Here is an 18,319-nt window from a genome sequence, read left to right as displayed (position 1 = left end):
TTTGGAAATCAGCATCTATACATCATGCTTGCAAATACTGTTTAAACCTATTTCAGATTAACAATTGCCTCTAGTGAATAAGTGAATCTGCTCAAAAAGCAAGTGCGGAAGTCTTCAGCCTGTTGCGTGTCCATCTGTTAAGCATCATTGCTAGTGGTTCCTTTGTCACAAACTGTTGGAATGGACTTCTTGGTAGCATGTAACAGTAAAATAACAATGTTAAGAGATATTAGAATCTCTGAGTCTTAGGGCACGTGCACTTGTTACAGCCCTTGGGCTCTTTAACACTGGGAGATGTCATGTGTCTGCAGACAGTTGCGTATAAGTAGGGCTCTACCAAATTCAGGGTCCATTCTGGTCAATTTCATGGTCATAGGATTTGAAAATTCCATGTTTCAGATGTTTAAATCTGAAATTTCAGTGTGTTGTATCCATGGTGGTCCTAACTGAAAAAGGGGTTGTTGGGGAGGGAGAGGGAGGTCACAAACCTGTTGTATGGGGGTCATGGGATTGCCACCCACATTTATGGGCTTTGAAGGCAGCAGCCTCATAGCTTCCTGTGGCTGCAGGAGGTTCCTGGAGATGGAGGTGGGTCTAATCTCCCCTGTGCTGCTGGGAGTGCTCCAGCTAGGGAATCCTAGCTGCTAGTCCTGGCTGGGCCAGCAGGAGACTGGACTTGTCCATTCCCTTCATGGCTGCTCTCAGGTGGGAGATCAGACCCACCTCTGTGTAACTCCTCATACTGCAGGAAGCTCAGGGGCTGATCTCCTCCCTGACAACAGCTGTGCAGGAGAAAGACAAGTCCTGTCCCTCCCCAGCCCAGCTGGGACTAGCAGCTAGGAGCCCCTATCTGGGGTACTCCCAGCAGCAAGGGAGAGATTGGGCCACAAGCTTCCCCTGGCTGAAGGAACTTCTGGGGCTGCTGCCAAGCAACGGATCTTCCTGCAGCAGGGGGAGGTACCTGAAGGTGGGTCTGACCCTCCAACCCCCATGCCCCTTCCAGAGTGGCCGTGCAGGGGAAGGACAAGTCACTCCCAGCAGCTCAGGGGAGATAAGATTTCAAGAGCTTATTTCATATTCTGTGACACGTTTTTCAAGGCCGTGAAATTGGTAGGGCCCTAGATATAAGGTTTCCTGAACAGTGGGTGAGAGAGGAGAGACACAAGATCAGTGAACGGATCTCTTTAATCATCTCAGGCCTTCTGCCAGATAGGGGTAACTTCCTGGAGCAGCCTGTGGAAGGCTATGAAGCTCTAGAATAAGGGCTGTAGGGATAATACAGTCCTGGAGATAAGGGCTAAGACAAGTCCCTGTGGGGTGGCAAGACTGTGTTTGGTTTGAGAGCCCAGAAGAGGAAACTGGAGAAATGTACTACTGTGTGGACTGTGATTTCACCTCCCCCACCAAATGAAATGGTATTTCTTAACATCTTGAAAATTGTATGTAGGTTTGTTATAGTGTGCTAATTCTGAATGTATCTATAAATGCTTAACAATTTCAGCTAAAGGGAGCTGAAAATCATGCTATCGTTAACTGGGAAGGTAAATTTACCTAGATTAACAATGAACTCTCTAGAATATCATGTGACCTTGATGTCTTATAGAATCATAGAATATCAGGGTTGGAAGGGACCTCAAGAGGTCATCTAGTCCAACCCCCGCTGCTCAAAAGCAGGACCAATTCCCAGATTTTTGCCCCAGTTTCCTAAATGGCCCCCCCAACGATTGAGCTCACAACCCTGGATTTAGCAGGCCAATGCACAAACCACTGAGCTGTGTAGCTTCCGGTGAAATCAATGGGACGAGTTACACTTACTTCAGCATTTGTCTTGATTTTTAGGGTACTGGAATAGTCTCTATCTAGCATTGCAAATACAGTTAGTAAGACAGCTAAAATGAGATTTGTCTTTTCTGAGAGAAGAAACTCCATGCAAAGTTACAGAAAAAAGTGTCTGGTATAGAAACTGATCAGCTTAGTTTTCAAACATGCACCTGTGCTGCTATACTGCTTTTCATGTTAGATGATTACTTCCCATTTCCATTTTCTCACTTTTAAGCATTTCAACTGTTTTAGTAAGACACACATGTTCTTGGTGTATTTGCTAATTTAAGATGACTAGTTCAAATACTCAGAAGAATACTAATTTTGTTTATAATTTATTAAATAAATCATCAAGAGGAGGGATATACATTTTTCATTGTTGACACTTTGTCTTTTCACTGGTCATGGGTCAATGCTCAGAAACGTTTCCTGGTCCTGAACGCATTTGTAATTTGTTGAGGTTTTTCTGGTAATAGCAGTTTATAAAACATCACACCTTTTAAAAATAACACTCCTTTCCTAACATGCTTTGCTGCTTTTCCTATTTCAGTTCTGACATTATTGTAGCAGCTGGCATATCATGAACTGAGATTACTCTCATATGCCATTTGAAACTGGTGTTTGACACACTTAACAATCTGCAGTTACATCATTGTTGTTTTAGCTCTAGCTGCTCTTGGTTATAAGAGCCTTTGAAAAATCATTTTGGAATTGCTGGGGCTAGGTCAGGAGAAAGTAAGAGAGCAATAAGAACGTGCTTTGCTGGGTAGAGAAACAATCTCTGTAAACTACTGAGAAGCAGAGATTTTATACCCAATGGACTGAGAGGGCTGTGGTGAATAGAGCTCCAGATCTGGCCTTTTACTATAGCCATTACTGTACTTTATTGGGGATATACTTGTGGATCTGGTGATTGGTTTTAAGACGCCAGAATAAGATCTGGCTAACTCAAGACTTTAGTTTCCTCTCTCTTTCAGAAGATTTGGAAAGGGGCAGTAGACCCCCAAACCACACAGTTTCCTTTTGGAAAAGTTTCAGAGGGGTAGCCGTGTTAGTCTGTATCAGTAAAAGCAGTAAGGAGTCCTTGTGGCACCTGAGCAACTAACAAATTTATTTGGGCATAAATAGCTTATGCCCAAATACATTTGTTAGTCTCTCAGGTGCCACAAGGACTCCTCCATTGCTTTTGGAGAGGATTACAGATCTGATTGCAAAGACCAACTACAGCACTAGAGAAGGAGTACCCTTGAAGAAACAAATACCTATAGAGGAAAGATGGCCAGTGGATATGGCATTAGCCTAAGACTTAGGAGATCTCTGCTCTATCTCAAACTCTCTGTACTTCAGCAGGGCCAAATTGCAGTGGGATGGGTGTTGAGTGCAGTGGGTAGTGGGAATCCACAGTGCTGGACTGTGAGGAGGAAGGAGCGGAATGCTGCGGGTAGAGAGTGGAGCCAGGAGGTTGATGACAATGTGCGTGTGGGGCACGTGTGAAAGAGTTTTACAATAGCGGCTGCGGGGGAGGGCGGGTGTGGAGCTGCTCAGCTTGAAGAGCTAGCATTGCCAGCAGCATGTCCACTTGGTGCTCTATAACATTTAAGAGCTGCTCTATGGCTTCTTTCTGGTGTGCCACATTCTCCTTTCGGTACCTCTTATCGCTGTCCTTGCCATGCCTTCAATTCCTGTTTCTTGGCAGCAGAGTGCATCATAACCTCACAGAGAGAGTCTTCCTTAATTCTTCGTGGCCACTTTCTAATTCTGTGCAGCCAGTTCTGCCACTGATAACAAAGAAGGAGGCTGGGCTCCCAAAATCATCTCTGTAAAGTTTAAATGCTGCGTTTTACAGAAGCAATATTATTTGCAACACAGAGAACACTGATTCAGTGCTTTAAAACACATCCAGTTGGTGACAGGTGTGTGTGTACTGGCTGATCCCAGGCAAGCGCACATAATCCACAAGACCCCCAAAATGGTGAGTAGCTGCAGGGGCAGGTGTGACGTTATGAGTCTAATCTACTATCTCATTGAAGGATAACAGGGCCAGAAAGAGTTAGTTAACTCACAAAGGGACCTGACCTATGAGCGAACTTTAGAGACTTGTTAGGAAGATCTGTAAATGAACAGAGCTTTGAAATGAAAGTCTGCATTGTTAGAGATAGAAGGGTAGGTGTTTGCTCAGGTCTTGTGATGTAAGCAAACAAGTCTTGTCTACCCTGTAGCTTTGATTCAAAGATCAAAAAAGGAGTATTAACATTTAGGAAGACGCTAGAGTGAAGTTGTTTTATTGTCTGTATGTCTCTTTGAAGATTGTGGTAACCTGTATCTGAACTGTTTAATGGATAATTTATCCTGTGCTAATTGCCATGATGCTTAGAAGAAGGAAAGTAAAGCCTATTGCCAAAAAGCTGCAGAAAATGTATAAAAACCTTGGGACACGATCCTGCTTCATCTCAGATCTGCTTTGGGTTTCAAGAAGGGGAAACCTTAAGCCATAAGGATTGAGATCCCCAGTCATTAACTGGAGTCACCCTGAATATTAACATTGGACTATAACCTATGGACTATTTCTAAAAGGACTTTTGGCAACTACAAGCTCATCTCTACTATGTGTCTAAACCTCAAGAATTGAATTGAAGTCTGTATGTATATTGATCTTTTAACCAACTCTCTCTCTTTTCTTTTTAAATAAATTTTAGCTTATTTAATAAGAATTGGCTAATAGATCTTACCCAAAATACATGCTAAGTTATAATTGAACCTGGGTGTGTGGCTGATCCTTTGGGATCAGGAGAACCTTTTTTTTAACATGATGAGATAAGATTTTCAGTAATCATCATCATGTCTGATGTGTGTGTCTGGACGGAGGCCTGAGGCTGGGCACTTTAAGGAAACTGCGGTGTTTGAACTTCTGAGTAACCAGTGAGGTACTGTAGAAGCTGTGCTGTGCTGGCTTCGTTAATCTAAGTATTGGAATAACCACCAGCTTCTGGGGTTTGCCTGCTCCATTTTGTTTGCAGTTCACCCTAGTTGAGTGACCTCAGCTGGCTCCCACGGGCAGCACCATCACAGCAGCGGTAAATCATTCTTCCCAGACCCTGCTGTACACTGGGCACATGACTCATGGGGAGAGCCAGCACTGTGAGGGGGACCTGATAATCATTCCTATCCTCACACTTTCTAGAGGATGTGATCATTATGAAAGATATCTCACTGCTGAGGGTAAGCAGCAAATCAAGGGAGGGTCTTCTCCAAGCCTGTGACTTCTGTCCTGGCACCTACATAGCTTGCCTGTGTGCAGCAATGGTCTCTCCCCCACCCCTGGGATGTCAGTGGCATGAGAAAGTTACCATTAATGGGGTAAGAAACAAAACAGCTCTGCTGAGGAACCTGCGGCAGCGGATTGCCCAATATTTCCATGAGAGTTTCCTGGAGATCTCTGAGGGGGATTTCCATGAAGTGAGGGAGTCTACCAACAGCCTATTCCGCTGCTCAATCTAGGCATGAGGTGGGAGACAAACCTGCTTTCTGAAACCCTCTTGCCCCCAAAAATCGCTTCAACAATTGCTAAAATCAGATCCACTTACCAGGAGCCTCCTCTCCTGTTTGTGCTTCGCCAAGAACCGACTGCTGTGACTGGTTAGGGTCCTCCGGGGTAGAAAAGAGCTCCTGACTGCATGCATCTTTGGCCTTCCAGTCATCCTCTGCCTCTTTGTACAAGATTTCCTCTGCCTGGCTTGGTCCACTGTCAACTGGCACACGAGCCAACAAAATATCCAAAGGGGCCTTCACAGTGGAGGTAGGTTTGCCAGCAAGTATCGCGTCCAGCTCTTGGTAGAATTGGCAGCTTGTGAGTGCAGCACCAGAACGGCAGTTTGCTTTCTGCGCTTTGTGGTAGGTGTTCTGCAGCTCCTTCACTTTGACTCGGTGTGTCCAGGTCATGGCTCCTTTCTATCATTCATCATGACATCTGTCTGTAGGTATCATAATTCCTACAGCTGGAGTGCAGGTAAAGTTTTCTATACAGTAGGTTGTCTTACGACACTACTGTGACGTTACAGCCTATATGATTTTATAAAAATACGCTAATGAGTGAATATAATGTAGCTGGAATATGCTTCATGCAAAAGGTCTCTTGTAAGGTATCATTACAAAGCTTATCTACTGAGTGTGATCATCCTGTTTTGTATAAATGTAACACTCTTGTATCTGAAACTAGAAATATGAAATATAACTCGCTGAGGGCTTATTGTAATGATGCAAAGTGTGGGACATTAATGATGGTTTGGAATCTTGATGACTCCCATTAACCAGGGCAATTGACTGCGTGGCTCTGTTTGCAGGCAGGCTTTCCTGTGAGTCAGGCTGGGAGGAATGAAGGCTTAAAGTCTTGCAATGACATGTAATCATGTCACCTGAACTGGAATCCATCTTTCACCTGGTGTCTTTCCATTGAGAAGGAGAGGGTGGGAACCCAGAGAGGGGCAAAAGGATTCCCACCTTATGCAAAAGATATATAAAGGGGTAGAACAGAATAAAGGGAGAGAGGAGCCATCATGAAGAATCCCCTAGCTACCACCTGAGCTGGAGCGAGAGCTGTACCAGGGGAAAGAATTGTGCCCAGGCCTGGAAGGTGTCCAGTCTGAGGAAAAAACTTACTGAAGCATCTCTAAGGGTGAGATTATATGTATTCAGTTTGATTAGACATAGATTTGCGCATTTCATTTTATTTTGCTTGGTGATTTACTTTGTTCTGTCTGTTACTACTTGGAACCACTTAAATCCTACTTTCTATATGTAATAAAATCACTTTTTACTTATTAATTAACTCAGAGTATGTACTAATACCTGGGAGAGTAAACAACCGTGTATATCTCTATTAGTGTTATAGAGGGTGAACAATTTATGAGTTTACCTTGCATAAGGTTTATACAGGGTAAAACGAGTTTATTTGGGTTTAGACCCCACTGGGAGTTGGGCATCTGGGTGTTAAAGACAAGCACACTTCTGTTAGCTGCTTTCAGGTAAACCTGCAGTTTTGGGGCAAGTAATTTAGACCCTAGATCTGTGTTGGAGCAGGCAGGAGTGTCTGGCTCAGCAAGACAGAGTGCTGGAGTCCTGAGCTGGCAGGGAAAACAGGAGCAGAGGGAGTCTTGGCACATCAGTTGGCAGCTCTCTGGGGGATTCATGTGATCCAGCTTGTCACAACTACATATCACTATAGGTAGTGTATGGCGTACACCCAGATCACTAAAAATACACAACACTAAAACTATACTGAACATAATTTGATGATTCAGAAGGCACTCCAGGATCTTATAGTGTCTCAGGGTCATCATTATCAACATCAATTATCATGGTAGATGTAGAAGGTGTAGGAGATCGGGCTGAATCTGTAATGATCCTATGACACACCCTGGAAGCTGCTTTTTTGAATAAATTTATGATATCAGCTTGCTTGCTTGTCTTCTGCATAAAAGTAGAGTGCAGAATGTGCAATTGCATAACCTCCTGGGCAATATACTAGATTGAAGATTTGTGTTGGGAGAGATCAGAAATGCTGGTTAATGGAGCTTTCTGGTTGATAAAGGACCAGTTAAGACAGCTTTTACTGTATTTCCTAAATATCACTGGTAATTTATCTTATGTTAATCCATGTAGTTATTATCCATTAAGCAGTTTATAGACAGTTTACCACAAACTGAAGAGACATATAGACAGTGACATTATTACACCCAAGATTAGTCTAAAAGTTAATATTTTCTTTTGATCTCTGAATTAACAGAATACAGCCCTAGACAGGAACCATTTGGTTACATTGTTAACCTCTAACAAGATACAGGTAAACAGACTACTACAGTCGCTATCTTCTTCCAATTCTTTAACACAATAGAAGTTTACATTTCAAAGCTGTAGTCTGTCTAACATGGCTATGCTAGGTACTAATAAGAAATAGCCCTAATTACCATTTATATACTTCTCTAATATGTCTTTAAAGGTTAAATTTGGGTTTTTAACCTGCAAGATGCTTAACCCTTTCTAGCTCTGTTACAGACCTGAAAAAACATTTAATTTATATTAAAATATAAATAGTTAGGGTTAAATCCTGGCCCCATTGAAATCAGTAGTAAAGCTCACCTTCCTTAACTTCACTGGAGCCAGGCTTTCACCTCTAGGCTAGGTCTACACTACAGACCTATACTGTAAAATTGGAAATTAAATATATTTAGAATGATCACAAACATTATAAACAAAAGGCTTGACTTATAGCATAATCCTTGATTTTCTGTTCTTAACTCAAAATCACTTTAAATGTCATGTTTTTCAATAGCTAAGACAATGGGACTGAGTTGAAGTAGTCTAAACTTTACTTGTGTGTTGCCTTGCTTTACACTTAATTTCATCTATTTGTGTTGCAATCTTAACATTTAGGAGGGGTTCATCATTAGTGAATAAAGAAAGATTTGAATTTACCATAACTTCCCTGCAAGTTTTGCCCACACTGAATCTTAAGTATGCATTTTTAATGTTTTAAGAAATTGTTTCAATTTACACTGTATTAATTGTCTTTAGTGGTCAAGTAGTTTGTCTTCTATGGTTCAGATATACACAAGAGTCAAAAATACAGTTGTCCATAGACTAAGTAGGGACAGAGGAGGAAAGTACATGTGCTATTTGAGGAAGAGAGAGAAGTGGGAGGGAAATTTAAATAGCCAGTTGGAATAGAAAGATGAAAATTTCATCCACCTATAATGAAATCTACCTGAATTTCATTTTTCTTTAAGGATAAAAGCCTACTAAAATTATGATCCAGGCTTACCATTAAGGCTTCCCTTTAAACCAACAAAGCCTGAGTAGTTTCCTGGCAGGTGTTAATCGTAGTTAAGAATGTAATCTTCTATTGTGGCTTCCCCCCTTCTTAAAAATTTTCAAAGATAAAATCACATATTTTAAAAATAAGTATAATAAAAGTACTCAGACTTCATCTGTAGATTTCACAGATCTTTGCAGAGCTCTCTGAATCCCGTTATTACAGATGTAGAAATTCACATGTCGAGTAGGTAAGTGGCTTTTTCATGGTAGCATAACAAATCAAGGTACAGAGTTGGCCATCTCTTGAGTTTCAGTTCTTTGTCATAAAGCATGCTGCTTCTAGTAACATTAAGATTTAAAATGTTTAACAGAATATGTATGTCAACTTCACGTCAAATGGTGACTTTTTTAAAACAAAGTAATTGAAACCAGTTGTTTTTTCACTATTATAATTATTTCTTAAAGTAGCACCCAGAAGCTTCATTCAGGATTGGGTCCTCCGCACTTGTCACTGCACAAACATAAAATAAGACAGTAACTGTCCCAAAGAGCTTAACATTTAAAAATGCAAATTTTACTCTTGCATCTTTATAAGTGAGCCCTCCAGAATAAGGTTGAATTACTGATATTTCCACAAGACCTGACCAGTGACTAACTTGTCAATCAGCTTTGACTTGTTTTGGAGGCTGTCAGGAGGGAAACTGAACTATCCTTATAAGTCTATATGTTAATTCTGTGGTGTCTCTGAGACCATCTAAGACAGTGTTTCCTAATGTCCTTGGGAGGGAAGGGACTATCTGGTGAGGAGGGAGAGGATACACGCATCTATCAGTTCTGCAGAATCTCGGCTTTTATTTATTTATTAATTTATTTTTTAAGAAAGCTGTTTGGTTGTGAAAACCGTCAAAAGGTGAGGGTCACGTAACCAATGCATCTGGACTTGCCTGAGTGTTCAGAGAACCTGAAATGATAGTTCTGAGGTGTGAGCGGCCACATTTATTTCAATGAGTGCTACCTCATGCAGAGTTTTGTAATACTTAAAATTGTTTATGTTGACCTTTAACTGTTGATTATAGCATGTAAGGCAAAGGAAAGAAAGCATCATGTTACGAAGATGGACAACTGTGTTTTCCAAAGTGCAGAAGTAGTGTGAAGGACTAGTTTGGGATGTGTGTGTGGAAGGTGAAAATGTTAAGATGGGATCACCCAACTATCAAGCTGTCCAGCAGTGGCTCAAGAGCAGGAGTACCACCCAAAGGGCAGACTGTCAAGAACCATGGCACAAACTCCAAATTGGCTGAGAGTTCTGTACTCTAGATTTCATTAACCAATTATCAAGTGTAAACTCCTCAGGCACTGTAACAGCCTAAATAAGGAGTACCCTTGGGTAATCTGTCGTGCCACCCAGGTAAGCTTATGTTTGTGGTAGGTGGTTCCTTACACCAAGTACCACAATAATATTCAGGTTACTCCAGGTCCCAAAGGACCAGTCACTTCCTCAGGTCAGTAGCACTTTAGATCTACTCCAAAACCAACTCCTATGGCCAATCCTTTAATAAACTATGTAGAGAGTGATTATATAGGAAACGGAAATGAGAGTTATTTACAAAGTTCACACAGGTACACACACATCCAGACAAATCAGTTCCAGTCCTAAATTTAAAAAAGTCTATAATAAGCAAGCTCTCTGTGTCCTTTTGGGCTAACCTGGGCTAAGCACTGGACACCTTTTGCTTATGTCTAATGATCCTTGTCCCAGAAAGTCCACACAGTATAAAGATCCAGTTCCTCCTGTTAGGGGTTTTTATTTCCTTTCCTCCTTCCACTTCAAGTTGCAAACTCAGTTGATGGGTAAATCTCATCTCCATGGAGGTGGGGAGAGTAAACAACAGTCTTTTGTCCCTTTTAATGTTTCACTTTAGTCCATCTGGTGTGGATGGGCCTTCCTTATCAGACAGGACCGTAACAACTTCTGTTGGAGACTAGTATTTCACACTATTAATAATTCTCTCCTGTCTGATGACTTACAATACAAATGGTTAAATATTACTGTACAGTATAGGATACAGATGTTATATGTGAGATTTAATGCATGCAAGAATTTAAAAGCATTCAATAAAGTCTAAACACTAAGCAAATTTTTATTCCTCTATTACCTATTTTAATAATACTAACACACAGGTGAGTCAGACTGGCTGACCAGCTAGGTATTTGTCAGTGTTCAGTGGAGATATGGGGATCTTGGCATGAGTTGGCACCTGCTCTGCCAATGTCACACTAACACATGATGAGGTTGGGGTGAGGGGAGGGGCTTGAGGAGTACTATGGGTTTATTTTCCTGAAGTGGGCACTCAGTTTTTTCAAAAGTTTAGGAAGCACTGGTTGTTAGCTAAATGTACGGTATTTGTAATGATGGTTTTAGTGATGAGAATGCCTTTTCACTAGAAGCTATGCAGAGATGACTAATTTATATAAGTCACGGAGTCACTAACCATCTAACGGATTACATCTTTTGGTGGCCTCGGCTGGGGTTTGAATTAGAGCTGAAAGGCTCTTCCTCGGTGTGTGTTTCATTGAACTTATCTGTTGCTTGAAATGCGAGCTGGTCACATGACAGGAGACTCTGTACTCAATTTGATGGCATTTCTCTGCCTGTATTGTAATAGTTTTTGAACACTACACTTGGATTTACTTTAAGACTCACTTGTAAGACTTATGACAAAAATGTGGATGTAGCTGTAAAACACTGATGAATGTTAAGGAGACTTGGAAAACTACCACTACCAAAAGAAAAAAAACTGTTTATTTTTCCAGATAATACATGACTAATAAAGCATATTCACTGTATCACTTTTGCTGCTCTGTTTCTAGACTAGATCTCACTAAATGTTTTAAAAAAATCTAAATGGCTCTTTAAACATGTTTGGAAGGATTGTTATGTTCAGACTTTTAGATGAGTAGTAACATTAATAGAATTTTAAAAGCAAATCTAAAACAATGTGCCTCTCATCACTAGTAATTGTGGTTGCAGGCATTAGATTGAAGAAACTTGAAGTTAGGAATTATTATAAGAATGGGGAATATAAATATATAGATATTGAATCACCACACATCACATTGTGATAAAGAATGTACATGAATATATAAAAAACAGTGTTTCTGAGACACTGTAGAAACAGTGGTACTGCAGAAAATCAGAAAGTGTGTTTTCATGTGTGTAAAGTGCATGTAGCCTGCAAGCACTTGTCTTTCTAGTTGTGCAGTAACATTTTGTTTTTTTTTTTTTTTTTTTTTTTTTTTTTTTTTTTTTTTTTTTAGAAGGGTGAATATAGTGAACCTCATTTTGAGTAAAAGTGACACTTTTTACTTACTTTGCGTGATCTCTTGATTGCCTGTCTAAAAATTGTGGAGTCATTGCCAAGGGAGAAGGTACAAGAGAGCAACAGTGTGATGGTGAAGCGCTCTTTTTTCATTTCTGGAAACAGTTGAATGAACTGAAATCTGCTGAAACTTGCTGATTTGAAAATGAATTCCCAAATAGATAGTAATTGTTTGTCACTGTGTTAGTCACATAGATTTACTGTAATACTCTGTGTTGATGATGATAAAGAAAGAAATTATGCTCTTACCCATTACTGGTAACTTTAGTTCATGTAGGCAAGGTAGGGGGAAGCCATCCAGAGTAACCCCATCATCTTATTTTATTATGATCTTTGTAGTTTCTGTCCCTTTATCTATTTTCCCATTTCCTTCTCCATACTTTGTATTTTTGCCTGTTTGTGACCCACGCTTGTGTTGTTTTGAATCTATGTTGTAAGTATGTCAAGGAAAGGACCCTGCTTTTACTTGCTTGCACGAAGTCTCTAGCATAATTCTCAATACTCAAAAGTAGTAGTTCTCAAACTGTGGGTCAGGACTCTGTTTTATTGGGGTCGCCATGGCTGGCCTTCAACTTGCTGGGACCTCGGGCCAAAGCCGAAGTCAGAGCCCCACTGCCTGGGGCTGAAGCCAAGGGCTTTAGCCAAGGGCTTTAGCCCTGGGTGGCAGGGCTCAGGTTACATGTCCCCCTACCTGGGACTGAAGCCCTCGGGCTTGGCCTCCCCCTCCCGGGATGGTGGGGCTCGGGCTTTGGCATTGGCTTTATTCCCCTCTTGTGAGGTCGAGTAGTGTTGTTTTTTTTTTGTCAGAAGGGTCACGGTGAAATGAAGTTGGAGAACCCCTGCTCAAAAATAATGTCTGTCTCTACCTGTATGAAGGTAGACTTATATTAATTAGTTTTTAAAGTATCAGCAAAGTTTAATTTGTTCTTTTTGTTCTCTCTTAGGTTTCTGCAAGTTGGAGTGTGACTTAATTTCTCATTGTATGGATCACTGAATGAGTAACAGATGGCCTTACCTCGTCTTACGGGAGCTTTACGCTCCTTTTCAAATGTCACTAAACAAGATGATTATAGTGAAGAATCGGATGACTTAATGGTAAAGATACTAAGTTTTATCTTCTTAGCTTTTTTTTGTTTTAAATTCTAGTGTATATTGTAAGAGTCTATTAATGCTGTTTCCTTAAGGTAAACTGTAATTTTGTTAATGGCAAGATCAGGAAGACTGTTTAAGTATAGATTCCTTGTGCATTTCCTACTTATCCCATTATGTTCATACATGACTGAATTTACCTTGGCTTGAAGGGTTTGTGCAAGGCCCTATCTTCTGCTTTGCATTGATGGCTACCCCTGTGGGACAGGTTGGCTGTATAGAAGGGCTTTTCTACTCCATGCAGGAGTAATAGATTGCAGGCCATACATGCCAAACCCATGAAAAAAATGCTGAAATTGGGCTTATTTTTGGCTCAGTTGGCTTGTGAGTTGCTTGTTGGCTAGTGTTTGGCTTGTTGCTTTTTTGGATTGGCTCCTGATAAGCAGGGGCAAGAGCAGGAGAGAGTGGGGTGCACTCCCCCCCCCAACAGACTGTACGCCAGGGGGATCTAGTCACAGAGTGTTGAGTTTATAGGGATTGGCTTGTTTTGGCCTTGTTTTGAAATGGGATTAGCTTGATTTTTGGCTTATTGTGAAAGTGGGGGTGTTTATTTGTGAAAGACAGCATAGAATCAAATGATTTAAAAATCTTTAAAAAAACCAAACTGTACCACAGAATCTCTATGGATAGTAATTCCATGCTTGACTAATAAGAATATAGTGTAGGGATATACTACCGACAACCTGACCAGGATGGTGATAGTGACTGCAAAATGCTCAAGGAGATTAGAGAGGCTATAAATATAAAAGAACTCAGTAATAATGGGGGATTTCAACTATCCCCATATTGAATGGGTACATGTCACCTCAGGATGGGATGTAGAAGTAAAGTTTCTTGACACCTTAAATGACTGCTTCTTGGAGCAGCTGGTCCTGGAACCCACAAGAGAAGAGGCAATTCTTGATTTATCCTAAGTGGAGCGCAGGATCTGGTCCAAGAGGTGAATATAGCTGGACCGTTTGGTAATAGTGACCACAATATAATTAAATTTCACATATCTGTGGTGGGGAAAACACCACAGCAGCCCAGCACTGTAGCATTTAATTTCAGAAAGGGGCACTACACAAAAAATGAAGAAGTTAGATAAACAGAAATTAAAAGGTACAGCACCAAAAGTGAAATCCCTGCAAGCTACATGGAAACTTTTTAAAGACACCATGATAGAGGCTCAACTGAAATGTATACCCCAAATTAAAAAACTTCGTAAGAGAACCAAACATGTGCCACCGTGGCTAAACAACCAAGTAAGAGAAGCAGTGAGAGGCAAAAAGGAATCCTTTAAAAAGTGGAAGTTTAAATCCTAGTGAGGAAAATAGAAAGGAGCACAAACTCTGGCAAGTAAAGTGTAAAAATACAATTAGGAAGGCCAAATAAGAATTTGAAGAACAGCTAACTAAAGACTCAAAAAGTAATAGCAAAATTTTCTAAGTACAGCACAAGCAGGAAGCCTGCTAAAACAGCCAGTTGCGGAGGAACTAAATTTAATTCTTTGCATCCGTTTTCACGGCTGAGGATGTGAGGGAGATTCCCAAACCTGAGCCATTCTTCTTAGGTGACAAATCTGAGGAACTGTCCCAGATTGAGATGTCATTTGAGGAGGTTTTGGAACAAATTGATAAATTTAAACAGTAATAAGTCACCAGGGCCAGATGGTAATGACCGAAGAGTTCTGAAGGAACTCAAATGTGAAATTGCAGAACTACTGACTGTAATTTGTAACGTATCATTTAAATCTGCTTCTGTACCAAATGACTGGAGGATAGCTAACGTGGCGCTCATTTTTTAAAAAGGGCTCCAGAAGTGATCCCATCAATTACAGGTCAGTAAGCCTGACTTCAGTACTGGACAAACTGGTTGAAACTATAGTGAAGAACAGAATTGTCAGACACATAGATGAACATAATTTGTTGGAAAAGTGAACGTGTTTTTTGTAAAGGGAAATCATGCTTCACCAGTCTACTAGAATTCTTTGAGTGGGTCAACAAGGGGGATCCAGTGGATATGGTGTACTTAAATTTTCAGAAAGCCTTTAACAAGTTCCTTCACCAAAGGCTTTTAAGCAAAATAAGTTGTCATGGGATAAGAGGGAAGGTCCTCTCATGGATAGATAACTGATTAAAAGATAGGAAACCAAGCATAGGAATAAATGATCAGTTTTCAGGATTGAGAGAAGTAAATAGTAGTGTCCCCCCGAGGGTCTGAACTGGGACCAGTCCTATTCACCGTATTCATAAATGATCTAGAAAAAGGGGTAAACAGTGAGATGGCAAAATTTGAAGATGATACAAAACTACTCAAGATAGTTAAATCCAAAGCAGACTGCAAAGAGCTACAAAAGGTTCTCACAAAACTGAGTGTCTGGACAACAAAATGGCAGATAAAATTCAGTGTTGACAAATGAAAAGTAATGCACATCTGAAAACAGAATCCGAACTATACATATAAAATGAGGGTTCTAAATTAGGTGTTACCACTCAAGAAAGAGATCTTGGAGTCATTGTGGACATTTCTCTAAAAACATCCACTCAGTGTGCAGCAGCAGTCAAAAAAGTGTCAGAATGTTGGGAATCATTAAGAAAGGTATAGATAATAAGACAGAAAATATCATATTCCCTCCACGTAAATCCATGATACACCCACATCTTGAATACTATGTGCAGATATGGTCGCCCCATCTCAGAAGAAAGATACTGGAATTGGAAAAGTTTCAGAAAAGGATAACAAAGATGATTACGGATATGGATCGGCTGCCATATGAGGAGTGATTGTGATTAATGAGACTGGGACTTTTCAGCTTGGAAAAGAGATGACTAATGGAGGGATATGATAGAGGTTTATAAAATCATGACTACTGTGGAGAAAGTAAATAAGGAAGTGTTATTTGCGCCTTCTCATAACACAAGAACTAGGGGTCACCAAATGAAATTAATAAGCAGCAGGTTTAAAACAAACAAAAGGAAGTATTTCTTTACACAATACACAGTCAACCTGTGGAACTCTTTGCAAGAGTATGTTGTGAAGGCCAAGACTATAACAGGGTTGAAAAAAGAACTGTATAAAGTCATGGAGGATAGGTCCATTAATGGCTGTTAGCCAGGATGGTCAGGTATAGTGTCTCTAGCCTCTCTTTGCCAGAAGCTGGGAGTGGGTGACAAGATGGATCGCTTGATGAGTACTTGTTCTGTTCATTTCCTCTGGAGCGCCTGGCATTGGCCACTGTTGTAAGATAGGATACTGGGCTAGGTAGATCTTTGGTCTCACCTAGTATGGCTGTTCTTAACATTTAATGAAGTTGGTATCTGCCCTGAGTCAGAGTAGTCTGATGACCACTGAGATATGCAGGTCCTCAGGTGTAAGCCCTTTCCCCTCTATCTCCAAATAGCGTACACATGCTATTGGATGGATAGATGGTTTTCATCCCTTCACACCACTATGGTGGTCCCTCCATGCAGTCTGATTACATAGGGCTTGGGAGCCTGTGTATATATGTGCTTAAGGTGTATGCCATACTTAAGGTGTATGCTAGACAATTGTATTTAAATTGGATTTTTCATATTGATAAAATTTAAGAATTTAAAACAGACAAATAGGAAACTAACTGTGAAACAAAATAATTGCTGTGCATAATTAATGAACAAAAATGAGCTGAAGTTCTGATACTTGATTGTTGAAGAGTAATTCTTTTTCATGAATTGACTGAAAGGTAACTAGCTTTTGAAATTCTTTTCCAAGTTTGATTTTTCCATAGGGATTTTTCTCCATCTCTAAATTTTTCCAAATTTAGTCCAGCCAGGGTGGTGTTACGGGAGAACATTTCGTTCTCCACCAATAATTGGAAACAGAACATTTAGCTGTAATAAAAGTGGGTTGTTGAGTCTTACATTTTGCTGAGATAATTATACTCTTTATTTACACACATTTTAAAGCTAAATATGCTCTTGGTTGAGATTAGGTAGAGGTGACATCTCAAAGCAATGGTGGTAGTTCCCTCCACTTTGAGTATTTTTTAAAAATTTTTTTAGTACCATCTCTTAAACCTCCCTGCAGTATGCCCTTGTGACATTTTCTCCCTTGAGCAGTTGGACAGCCTGAGAATGGCCTGCCAAACTTACTGGCCTCCCAGGGGGTGCGCAACCTTTCCAAAGCCAGAAAATTGTGCTTTATGGAAGCAAATTGTGTTTATCTAACCAAAACTGTGTTCAAGTCATCTCACCTCTATCTGTTATCTGTGACAATCTTTCAGTAACTGTGATATTAAAAGAAAATAACCATTTCATTTTACACACTTTTTTTTGTGCATGCAATACAGTATGTCATTGGACTGGCTTGGGAGTTGGAACCTGTTGCACCTGTAATTGCTGTGTATCTATTGTATTATTACTCTTTTAATACTAAAATAAAAGTTTGATCAACAGTTATGATAACCATTAAAAATATCTGAGCGAGACAATAGTGGCCAGTTTATTTGTTACCCAGAAAGGTTAGTTATAACCTTGTATCTGTTAAATAAAAATCTTAATCATAGTTTTGCTATTCTGAAAGATGAATTTCTACTTGCAACATTTTTATGCAGTCCTTTGTGAGAAACTTGAAAAAAAATATATGCCTTATTAAACAATTTTATGGGGGTTTAGAGGCTGACCTAATTAATAGGACTATTGAATGTTAGAGGAGAAATTGGTTCTATAGATGGGTGGAATTACCAGGTTTAACTTCACAAATGTTAGTAACGGTACCTAAAAAATTATCATTTTTTCTGAAAATGTTAGCATTGTAATCTGGCTGCAAACCTCCAGAAACTGTAGTTTGGGAGAAAAAACACATGGGACTCTGAAACTCTAGCAGAAGTAAATTAGGAGTTTTTCTTCTGGTTGTGTGGGAAGCAAAAAGCAAAGGAAGACTTGAGCAAAGCAATATTGACTTAGAGGATTGGTAAAGGTATTGTGGAAAACCAGAGTCTGTATGCCTGCAAACTGATGACAAAGCATGAAACTCAAATCAAACACGTTGTTCAGTGGTCACATATCTTGAAACATATATGTTTATGTTCTTCCATTAGCAGGGACTACAGATGTGGCTCATCCTGGGTGAATTAAGTAAACTTGTTATCTTAGTCTGCAATAACTATTATAAACCCGGCATAAATTTATTTTTAAGTC

At 40.1% G+C, this 18,319-nt stretch overlaps 1 protein-coding gene across 4 annotated transcripts in view; it reads left to right on the top strand.

Moving 5' to 3' along the window:
- ASCC3 (activating signal cointegrator 1 complex subunit 3) overlaps nucleotides 1-18,319 on the top strand; it is a 544,393-nt gene that overhangs the window by 8,004 nt on the left and 518,070 nt on the right. For 2 of the 4 annotated variants that reach the window (XR_012655518.1, XM_075063855.1), the window contains exon 2: nucleotides 12,956-13,106. Coding sequence is in view for 3 of the 4 variants with exons in the window: in XM_075063855.1 (XP_074919956.1) it covers nucleotides 13,017-13,106 (90 nt within the window). In the remaining variant the exon portion in view is untranslated. Of the gene's footprint in view, nucleotides 1-12,829; nucleotides 12,888-12,955; nucleotides 13,107-18,319 lie in introns of those variants that run through there. The other 2 variants (XM_075063856.1, XM_075063857.1) reach the window with 2 other exon arrangements.

The sequence above is a fragment of the Chelonoidis abingdonii genome, chromosome 3 (assembly GCF_003597395.2).
Source record: "Chelonoidis abingdonii isolate Lonesome George chromosome 3, CheloAbing_2.0, whole genome shotgun sequence".
In the NCBI taxonomy this organism is placed as follows: domain Eukaryota; kingdom Metazoa; phylum Chordata; order Testudines; family Testudinidae; genus Chelonoidis; species Chelonoidis abingdonii.
This window is presented reverse-complemented; position numbering and strand designations above follow the sequence as displayed.